Source organism: Haematobia irritans, chromosome 5 (assembly GCF_050003625.1).
Source record: "Haematobia irritans isolate KBUSLIRL chromosome 5, ASM5000362v1, whole genome shotgun sequence".
Taxonomy (NCBI): Eukaryota; Metazoa; Arthropoda; class Insecta; order Diptera; family Muscidae; genus Haematobia; species Haematobia irritans.
The window spans coordinates 149,029,895-149,041,778 of NC_134401.1; the positions used below are offsets into that span (position 1 = coordinate 149,029,895).

An 11,884-nucleotide genomic window follows, 5' to 3' on the forward strand; every position below is an offset into this window, starting at 1 on the left:
TGGTATAGTGTCATAAATAATCGCACCAGTAAAATTTATTACTAATTGGAGCATTTCATACATTAAAAATGCAAGATTTCACTTCTCTTCTGTGATTGTCATAGACTAAGAAAATATAGAGACATACCTTGATAATTCACCATGGTTTTGTTTATTTGCAGTGCGCAGTCATTCCACTCAATTGCGCAGTCAAGTGACTCAATTTATTTTTGGAAAACGAGAATAACCGTATAAATTAGTCAATTTGCATTACAAAAAAGGTGTGGATGAATAGTATTTTATAAACTTTCACAATATTTGGTGTTTCAACGAGAGAACAAAGAAAAGAAAACAAATTAAAGCCAAATTAAAAAATCACTCAATTGCAGACGAAAAAGAGCCATCTACGGTGTGCAGACAAACTACAGCGCTGTGAATTCACTTGAGATGTCTATACCTTCCTTGGTCTATGTGATTGTTTTTAAACAGCTGATGACAGTGTTGTATATTTTTGGAGCTGTCCTGGATAAACGAGTACTCTGTTTTCTTTTAGTCCTTCACGGCTAAAGGCCGGTATGCACCTCTAGCGAAATTTTCGGTAGCAAAAATTCATTTAAGTCTACAACAAAAAAACAGGGCTGTGTACACAAATTTTAATCCAGCTAATCGCTTTTAAAAGTTGTTAATATATGTTCCAAATATTCCTCAAATAAATTGTTTATTATTTACAGACCTTTTAACACTTTTACGCACACATGAACATGTGCCAAATTTGAAGGCGATTGGACTTAAATTGCGACCTAGACTTTGATCACAAAAATGTGTTCACAGACAGACGGACGGACGGACGGACGGAGGGACGGACGGAGGGACGGACGGAGGGACGGACGGAGGGACGGACGGGCGGACAGACGGACATGGTTATATCGACTCAGGGACCCACCCTGAGCATTATTGCCAAAGACACCATTTGTCTATCTCATCTCTTTCTGGGTGTTACAAACATATGCACTAAATTATAATACCCTGTTCCACAGTGTGGCGCAGGGTATAATTAATTGATTTCATTAACAATTTTCAATTATTTTTATACCCTCCACCATAGGTGCTCGTGTCGAACATATCCCATATATTAGACACATTATAAATTAAGTCCGAAGACATAATCGATACTGCTGCATGCCCATGGGATCGATAACACATTTGCCGATTATTTAGTCATCGCTGACAAGTCGTATTGATTCGACACACTGTAAGATTCTTTACAAATACCGACATTCCGTCCGGAATAACTAATAGTCTGTAAAGTGCATTACAGGCATTATCGTCCGGATAAACATATAGTGTGAACGACGCACAAGATACTTTATGCGCCGTTTCGACTATAGTTTATCCGGACGTAATGTCTGTGCTTGTAAAGATCGCGTTCGCGTACATGTATGCCTATTTTAGCGTAGAGAGTAACATCTATCCGTACTCTCTTTCAAGTTTTTACCATAGATCATATACCGATATAGATGGTTCAACCATGTCAAATTATGTTGGACAGTTTCGAAGATTAAGAATAAACAAAGGAGATAAGAGCACCGATAAATAAATATATATTCATGTGTCCACAAAAAATTGTAACCAAAACCGCGCAAATGCGAAATGTAATATGAACAGCTGAGCTCTTTACGAAAAACACCAAAGTAAATGCCGTAAAATTAATGTTTCGTACTGACTCTTTACGAAAAAGTCAAAACGAAATGTCAGAAAATCAATATTTGACCCATTTTTCCGTAGAAATATGAATCATCTATCTGACTCTATTGTTTATGGGTGTTACTGGATAATTTTTATTTGCAAAGTATGCAAACAGGCCTATTAATGTTTTGGTCTGTTCTTTCGGGGCAAGGCGTTAATGCGCTTTAAGGTGGGTATTAAGTTCGAGTTTAGCCGCTAATTTTCACTAAAGTGAAAACTAAATGAGTAAAATACGTCATAAAATTATACATATTTGTCGCAGATTTCATTATAACTTGATGGGGAATATCCCAAAGCAAATTTTCACAAAGTTTATATTCCTTCAAATGGATTATTAAAGAAAAGTAATCGTGAAAAAATTACGATTTTAGCGGCTAAACTCGAACTTAATACCCACCTTTACAGACTATCAGTTATTCCGGACGGAATGTCGGTGTTTGTAAAGAATCTTATAGTGTGTCGGATCGATACGACTTGTCGGCGATGACTAAATAATCGGTAAATGTGTTATCGATCCCATAAACATGCAGCAGTATCGATTATGCCTTCGGACTTAACTTATAATGTGCACAATATATGGGATATGTTCGACGCGAGCACTGTCGTCCGGAATAACTGATTGTCTGTAAAGCGCATAATACAAAGAAACATAATGATTAAAAGCGACTATTATCGATAACGAGTTAAGATATTTCGATTACCGAATTATCGATTAGGGCCTCTAACCGACAACCACAAGTTTGGTTACAAAGCGCGAGTAAAAATACAAGATATTAAAAGCCATGTCTGGTAAACGACAAGCAACTTCAGATTTAAATCATGATAACTGGGATCGTGATGAAGAACCAGAGGAACGTGGTACATTCAAGACAGCCAATGAAGACGAGCTCAAAAATCGTGTTATCAAGAAAGCAGCAAGGCGGCGAGTGGCAGGAACTGATACCGGCGACAGTGGTTCTGCAACAAAAAGTGTATTTAGTGGTTTCTCTGGATTTGGAAAAACACCAGCAACTTCAACAACAGCTGCATCTTCGCCGTTTTCATTTCTATCAAAAATACCTGCTGCCGAAAAACCAACCGAACCTAGCGCTCCCGTGGAACCTCAAAAGCCTACAACATCAACATTTACCTTTGGATCGGGCTCTGCAGCAACATCAAATTCTAAAGAAACCAAAGATGATACTTCCAATAAATCATCGTCGGAATACTATTCCAAACTTAAGGGACTGAATCAAGCGGTTAGCGAATGGATAAAAACCCATGTGGACAAAAATCCCTTATGTATATTAACTCCGATTTTTAAAGATTATGAAAAATATTTAGCTGAGCTAGATAAAGAGAAATCAACATCGTCAAGCACAAGTGCTGGCACATCAACAACTACGGGGGACAATAAATTATCCAGCATTTCAACTTCATCATCTAGCATTGGAACGTTTAAGTTTTCTGATACTAATTCCTCTGCAAAACCTGCAGCTGCTGCAACAACACCTCCTAAATTTTCCTTTGGTACCAATGCATCTGCATCTACAGGATCCCCCGGAAAAACAAATGGTTTTAGCTTCGGTTTGAAAAAGCCCGATGATAAATCAACAAATGAAACAAAGCCAGCAGCAAGCAGTACTTTCTCATTTGGCTTAAAATCTAGTAGCGAAACTTCAACAGCAACATCTTCATCAACTACCACAGCTAGTACAGGTTTTACTTTTGGGAAACCAACCACAACTACCGAAGGATCTAGCTCGGCACCAAAACCATTTTCTTTTACACCTGGTGCCACACCATTCTCATTTGGAAACATTAAGCCACCAGAAGCTCCAGCAACTACGGCATCCAATGACAATGATGACGAAGAAGAGGAACCACCCAAAAATGAATTCAAGCAAGTGGTGGAAGAAGATGCCGTATATTCAAAGAAATGTAAAGTCTATGTTAAGAAAGATGGAAACTTTGTGGATAAAGGTGTAGGCACACTCTATCTGAAGCCAGTAGAGTCGAGTGGAAAAACACAATTGATAGTAAGAGCCGATACTAATCTGGGTAACATATTGGTTAACCTGATATTAAGTTCGGCCATTCCTGCCCAGCGAATGGGAAAGAATAATGTAATGATGGTTTGTATCCCAACACCTGATGTGGAAAAACCAACACCTATGTTACTGCGTGTCAAAAATGGCGAAGAAGCTGACGATTTATTGGCTGAAATTGAAAAACATAAGAAATAGACGAGGAGAGCAAAAATGGAAGTTATTTTGATTCTTACAAAGGACTGCAAAATGAAGAACTTCAAAAATTATCTTTAAATATACGGAAATACCTATGCCATGTTACTTTCTATTTTAGATTTCCAAAAACAAACAATAGGATATTAAAATACAAGTTTTTATTATAAAAAACAAATAATTATTTCAAGGAACATTTGCCATATAATATAGGCAACAAATATTTATATTATTGGTAAGGTATCAACTCTGCATCATGAATAATTAACAAACCAGATGCTTCCATTTTTCTGTTTCAGGCTACACATTCTCCTGATAGCATTAAAGAGGCAAAATTATCAGCTATAGTCAGAGATAGAATTGCATCAATAACCTCGAAGGCTTCATAGATTTTCAACTCACATTCCATCTAGAAATACATGAACTTAGTTAGAAAATGGCTAATCATTCAAAATTGCTTATTCGTCATTAAATCTACCGAAATACCACTCTTGAGTTATCGCACAATCAATATACATAGGCGAGGTTACTTTTAAGAATATGTCGCCCTAATTGGTTGGCTTTTTTAGGACAATGGAATACAATGCAGAGAGCTCTTTAAACAGCCGAAATATGGATACAGTAAAGGGGCGAATCTGTACTACATGCATTGGGGCACATCGGCAGCTCCATTCATTTCGATCCTTAAAGATCTAGTTAACTTTATCAAGATTCCTGCAAACAGAATTTTGTAGCACTTACATTCACTCTAAATAAGCAGAACACATATTTAACGACATATGGACAAAACTAGTTATCATACAGAAAATTGATTTTTTTGAGGTTATCATCCAAACATTGGTTTTTTGGGTGTATCGACGAATTATCCTCCCTTACCCTGTAGGATGCATACACAAGGATATATGGGCAAAGTAAGTTTTTCTTATTAACATTTGGATTTTTTTGAAGATTTTCATCAAAATTTTGATTTTTGGGGGTGGTCACGAATTAACCTCCTTTTGGCTCTAGGACGCATATTTAAGGAGATATGGCCAATTTAAGTTTTTCATATAAAAAAATTTGATTTTTTTTTTAGGATTTTCATCAAAATTTTGATTTTTGGGGGGGTGGTCACGAATTAACCACCTTTTGGCTCTAGGACGCATATTTAAGGAGATATGACCAATTTAAGTTTTTCATGTAAAAAATTTGATTTTTTGAGGATTTTCCTCAAAATTTTGATTTTTGGGGGGTGGTCACGAATTAACCTCCTTTTGGCTCTAGGACGCATATTTAAGGAGATATGGCCAATTTAAGTTTTTCATATAAAAAATTTGATTTTTTGAGGTTTTTCCTCAAAATTTTGATTTTTGGGGGGTGGTCACGAATTAACCACCTTTTGGCTCTAGGACGCATATTTAAGAAGATATAGCCAATTTAAGTTTTTCATATAAAGAATTTGATTTTTTGAGGATTTTCATCAAAATTTTGATTTTTGGGGGGTGGTCACGAATTAACCTCCTTTTCGCTTTAGGACATATATTTAGGAGATATGGCCAAAACAAGTTTTTCATACAAAAAAATTTGATTTTTTAGGATTTTCATCAAAATTTTGATTTTTTCGGGGTGGTCACGAATTAACCTCATTTTGGCTCTAGGACGCATATTTAAGGAGATATGGCCAATTTAAGTTTTTCATATAAAAAATTTGATTTTTTGAGGATTTTCATCAAAATTTTGATTTTTGGGGGGTGGTCACGAATTAGCCTCCTTTTGCCTCTAGGACGCATATTTAAGGAGATATGGTCAATTTAAGTTTTTCTTATAAAAAAATTTATTTTTTGAGGTTTTTCATTAAAATTTTGGTTTTTGGGGGATGGTCATGAATTAAGGTCCTTTTGGCTCTAGGACGCATATTTAAGGAGATATGGCCAATTTAAGTTTTTCATATAAAAAAATTTGATTTTTTTTTTAGGATTTTCATCAAAATTTTTGATTTTTGGGGGGGTGGTTACGAATTAACCTCCTTTTGGCTCTAGGACGCATATTTAAGGAGATATGGCCAATTTAAGTTTTTCATATAAAAATTTTGATTTTTTGAGGATTTTCATCAACATTTTGATTTTTGGAGGGTGGTCACGAATTGACCCTCTTCTGGCTCTAGGACGCATATTTAAGGAGATATGGCCAATTTAAATTTTTCATATAAAAAAAATTTGATTTTTTGAGGTTTTTAATCAAAATTTTGATTTTTGGGGGGTGGTCACGAATTAACCTCCTTTTGGCTCTAGGACGCATATTTAAGGAGATAAGGCCAATTTAAGTTTTTCATATAAAAAAAGTTTTTCATATAAAAAATTTGATTTTTTTTAAGATTTTCATCAAAATATTGATTTTTGGGGGGTGGTCACGCATTAACCTCCTTTTGGCTCTAGGACGCATATTTAAGGAGATATGGCCAATTTAAGTTTTTCATATTAAAATTTTGAATTTGTTAGGATTTTCATCAAAATTTTGATTTTTGGGGGGTGGTCATGAATTAACCTCCTTTTGGCTCTAGGACGCATATTTAAGGAGATATGGCCAATTTAAGTTTTTCATATTAAAATTTTGAATTTTTTAGGATTTTCATCAAAATTTTGATTTTTGGGGGGTGGTCACGAATTAACCTCCTTTTGGCTCTAGGACGCATATTTAAGGAGATATGGCCAATTTAAGTGTTTCCTATAAAAAATTTGATTTTTTGAGGTTTTTCATCAAAATTTTGATTTTTGGGGGGTGGTCACGAATTAACCTCCTTTTGGCTCTAGGACGCATATTTAAGGAGATATGGCCAATTTAAGTTTTTCATATTAAAATTTTGAATTTTTTAGGATTTTCATCAAAATTTTGATTTTTGGGTGGTGGTCATGAATTAACCTCCTTTTGGCTCTAGGACGCATATTTAAGGAGATATGGCCAATTTAAGTTTTTCATATAAAAAATTTGATTTTTTAGGATTTTCATCAAAATTTTGATTTTTGGGGGGTGGTCACGAATTAACCTCCTTTTGGCTCTAGGACGCATATTTAAGGAGATATGGCCAGTTTAAGTTTTTCATATAAAAAATTTGATTTTTTAGGATTTTCATCAAAATTTTGATTTTTGGGGGGTGGTCACGAATTAACCTCCTTTTGGCTCTAGGACGCATATTTAAGGAGATATGGCCAGTTTAAGTTTTTCATATAAAAAATGTGATTTTTTGAGGTTTTTCATCAAAATTTTGATTTTTGGGGGGTGGTCACGAATTAACCTCCTTTTGGCTCTAGGACGCATATTTAAGGAGATATGGCCAATTTAAGTTTTACATATAAAAAATTTGATTTTTTTAGGATTTTCATCAAAATTTTGATTTTTGGGGGGTGGTCATGAATTAAGGTCCTTGTGGCTCTAGGACGCATATTTAAGGAGATATGGCCAATTTAAGTTTTTCATATAAAAAATTTGATTTTTTGAGGATTTTCATCAAAATTTTGATTTTTGGGGGGTGGTCACGAATTAACCTCCTTTTGGCTCTAGGACGCAAATTTAAGGAGATATGGCCAATTTAAGTTTTTCATATAAAAAATTTGATTTTTTAGGATTTTCATCAAAATTTTGATTTTTGGGGTGTGGTCATGAATTAACCTCCTTTTGGCTCTAGGACGCATATTTAAGGAGATATGGCCAATTTAAGTTTTTCATATAAAAAATTTGATTTTTTGAGGATTTTCATCAAAATTTTGATTTTTGGGGGGTGGTCACGAATTAACCTCCTTTTGGCTCTAGGACGCAAATTTAAGGAGATATGGCCAATTTAAGTTTTTCATATAAAAAATTTGATTTTTTAGGATTTTCATCAAAATTTTTGATTTTTGGGGGGGTGGTTACGAATTAACCTCCTTTTGGCTCTAGGACGCATATTTAAGGAGATATGGCCAATTTAAGTTTTTCATATAAAAATTTTGATTTTTTGAGGATTTTCATCAACATTTAGATTTTTGGAGGGTGGTCACGAATTGACCCTCTTCTGGCTCTAGGACGCATATTTAAGGAGATATGGCCAATTTAAGTTTTTCATATAAAAAAAATTTGATTTTTTGAGGTTTTTCATCAAAATTTTGATTTTTGGGGGGTGGTCACGAATTAACCTCCTTTTGGCTCTAGGACGCATATTTAAGGAGATATGGCCAGTTTAAGTTTTTCATATAAAAAATGTGATTTTTTGAGGTTTTTCATCAAAATTTTGATTTTTGGGGGGTGGTCACGAATTAACCTACTTTTGGCTCTAGGACGCATATTTAAGGAGATATGGCCAATTTAAGTTTTTCATATAAAAAATTTGATTTTTTTAGGATTTTCATCAAAATTTTGATTTTTGGGGGGTGGTAACGAATTAACCTCCTTTTGGCTCTAGGACGCATATTTAAGGAGATATGGCCAATTTAAGTTTTTCATATAAAAAATTTGAATTTTTTAGGATTTTCGTCAAAATTTTGATTTTTGGGGGGTGGTCATGAATTAACCTCCTTTTGGCTCTAGGACGCATATTTAAGGAGATATGGCCAATTTAAGTTTTTCATATAAAAAATTTGAATTTTTTAGGATTTTCATCAAAATTTTGATTTTTGGGGGGTGGTCATGAATTAACCTCCTTTTGGCTCTAGGACGCATATTTAAGGAGATATGGCCAATTTAAGTTTTTCATATAAAAATTTTGAATTTTTTAGGATTTTCATCAAAATTTTGATTTTTGGGGTGTGGTCATGAATTAACCTCCTTTTGGCTCTAGGACGCATATTTAAGGAGATATGGCCAATTTAAGTTTTTCATATAAAAAATTAGATTTTTTGAGGTTTTTCATCAAAATTTTGATTTTTGGGGGGTGGTCATGAATTAACCTCCTTTTGGCTCTAGGACGCATATTTAAGGAGATATGGCCAATTTAAGTTTTTCATAAAGGGTGATTCTTTTGAGGTTAGGATTTTCATGCATTAGTATTTGACAGATCACGTGGGATTTCAGACATGGTGTCAAAGAGAAAGATGCTCAGTATGCTTTGACATTTCATCATGAATAGACTTACTAACGAGCCACAACGTCGAATTTTCAGTGAATGGGCCCTAGAAAAGTTGGCAGAAAATCCGCTTTTTTATCGACAAATTTTGTTCAGCGATGAGGCTCATTTCTGGTTGAATGGCTACGTAAATAAGCAAAATTGCCGCATTTGGAGTGAAGAGCAACCAGAAGCCGTTCAAGAACTGCCCATGCATCCCGAAAAATGCACTGTTTGGTGTGGTTTGTACGCTGGTGGAATCATTGGACCGTATTTTTTCAAAGATGCTGTTGGACGCAACGTTACGGTGAATGGCGATCGCTATCGTTCGATGCTAACAAACTTTTTGTTGCCAAAAATGGAAGAACTGAACTTGGTTGACATGTGGTTTCAACAAGATGGCGCTACATGCCACACAGCTCGCGATTCTATGGTCATTTTGAGGGAAAACTTCGGAGAACAATTCATCTCAAGAAATGGACCGGTAAGTTGGCCACCAAGATCATGCGATTTGACGCCTTTAGACTATTTTTTGTGGGGCTACGTCAAGTCTAAAGTCTACAGAAATAAGCCAGCAACTATTCCAGCTTTGGAAGACAACATTTCCGAAGAAATTCGGGCTATTCCGGCCGGAATGCTCGAAAAAGTTGCCCAAAATTGGACTTTCCGAATGGACCACCTAAGACGCAGCCGCGGTCAACATTTAAATGAAATTATCTTCAAAAAGTAAATGTCATGGACCAATCTAACGTTTCAAATAAAGAACCGATGAGATTTTGCAAATTTTATGCGTTTTTTTTAAAAAAAAGTTATCAAGCTCTTAACAAATCACCCTTTATAAAAAATTTGATTTTTTGTAGGATTTTCATCAAAATTTTGATTTTTGGGGGGGTGGTCACGAATTAACCTCCTTTTGGCTCTAGGACGCATATTTAAGGAGATATGGCCAATTTAAGTTTTTCCTATAAAAAATTTGATTTTGTGAGGTTTTTCATCAAAATTTTGATTTTTGGGGGGTGGTCACGAATTAACCTCCTTTTGGCTCTAGGACGCATATTTAAGGAGATATGGCCAATTTAAGTTTTTCATATAAAAAATTTGATTTTTTGAGGGTTTTCATCAAAATTTTGATTTTTGGGTGGTGGTCACGAATTAACCTCCTTTTGGCTCTAGGACGCATATTTAAGGAGATATGACCAATTTAAGTTTTTCATATCAACAATTTGATTTTTGAGGATTTTCATCAAAATTTTGATTTTTGGGGGGTGGTCATGAATTAAGGTCCTTTTGGCTCTAGGACGCATATTTAAGGAGATATGGCCAATTTAAGTTTTTCATATAAAAAATTTGCTTTTGTGAGGTTTTTCATCAAAATTTTGATTTTTGGGGGGTGGTCACGAATTAACCTCCTTTTGGCTCTAGGACGCATATTTAAGGATATATGGCCAATTTAAGTTTTTCCTATAAAAAATTTGATTTTTTGAGGTTTTTCATAAAAATTTTGATTTTTGGGGGGTGGTCATGAATTAAGGTCCTTTTGGCTCTAGGACGCATATTTAAGGAGATATGCCCAATTTAAGTTTTTCATATAAAAAATTTGATTTTGTGAGGTTTTTCATCAAAATTTTGATTTTTGGGGGGTGGTCACGAATTAACATCCTTTTGGCTCTAGGACGCATATTTAAGGAGATATGGCCAATTTAAGTTTTTCATATAAAAAATTTGATTTTTTGAGGATTTTCATCAAAATGTTGATGTTTGGGGGTGGTCACGAATTAGGGTCCTTTTGGCTCTAGGACGCATATTTAAGGAGATATGGCCAATTTAAGTTTTTCATATTAAAAATTTGAATTTTTTAGGATTTTCATCAAAATTTTGATTTTTGGGGGGTGGTCACGAATTAACCTCCTTTTGGCTCTAGGACGCATATTTAAGGAGATATGGCCAATTTAAGTTTTTCATATTAAAATTTTGAATTTTTTAGGATTTTCATCAAAATTTTGATTTTTGGGTGGTGGTCATGAATTAACCTCCTTTTGGCTCTAGGACGCATATTTAAGAAGATATGGCCAATTTAAGTTTTTCATATTAAAATTTTGAATTTTTTAGGATTTTCATCAAAATTTTGATTTGTGGGGGGTGGTCATGAATTAACCTCCTTTTGGCTCTAGGACGCATATTTAAGGAGATATGGCCAATTTAAGTTTTTCCTATAAAAAATTTGATTTTTGAGGTTTTTCATCAAAATTTTGATTTTTGGGGGGGTGGTCACGAATTAACCTCCTTTTGGCTCTAGGACGCATATTTAAGGAGATATGGCCAATTTAAGTTTTTCCTATAAAAATTTTGATTTTTTGAGGTTTTTCATCAAAATTTTGATTTTTGGGGGGTGGTCACGAATTAACCTCCTTTTGGCTCTAGGACGCATATTTAAGGAGATATGGCCAATTTAAGTTTTTCATATTAAAATATTGAATTTTTTAGGATTTTCATCAAAATTTTGATTTTTGGGGTGTGGTCATGAATTAACCTCCTTTTGGCTCTAGGACGCATATTTAAGGAGATATGGCCAATTTAAGTTTTTCATATTAAAATATTGAATTTTTTAGGATTTTCATCAAAATTTTGATTTTTGGGGTGATGAATTAACCTCCTTTTGGCTCTAGGACGCATATTAAGGAGATATGGGAAATTTAAGTTTTTCCTATAAAAAAATTGATTTTTTGAGGATTTTCATCAAAATTTTGATTTTTGGGGGGGGTGGTCATGAATTATGGTCCTTTTGGCTCTATGACGCATATTTAAGGAGATATGACCAATTTAAGTTTTTCCTATAAAAAATTTGAATTGTTGAGGATTTTCATCAAAATTTTAATTTTTGGGG

At 34.4% G+C, this 11,884-nt stretch overlaps 1 protein-coding gene across 1 annotated transcript; it reads left to right on the forward strand.

Moving 5' to 3' along the window:
• The first annotated feature begins 2,423 nt into the window (after positions 1-2,423).
• On the forward strand, positions 2,424-4,128 carry Nup50 (nuclear pore complex protein Nup50). The gene has a single exon (XM_075310934.1). The coding sequence runs from the start codon at positions 2,508-2,510 to the stop codon at positions 3,948-3,950; it is 1,443 nt and encodes a 480-aa protein (XP_075167049.1). The 5' UTR covers positions 2,424-2,507; the 3' UTR covers positions 3,951-4,128.
• Positions 4,129-11,884: the final 7,756 nt, after the last annotated feature.

Coding starts and splice junctions, on each gene's coding strand:
- Nup50 (XM_075310934.1), top strand. CDS start 2,508: ATGTCTGGTAAACGACAAGCAACTTCAGATTTAAATCATGATAACTGG.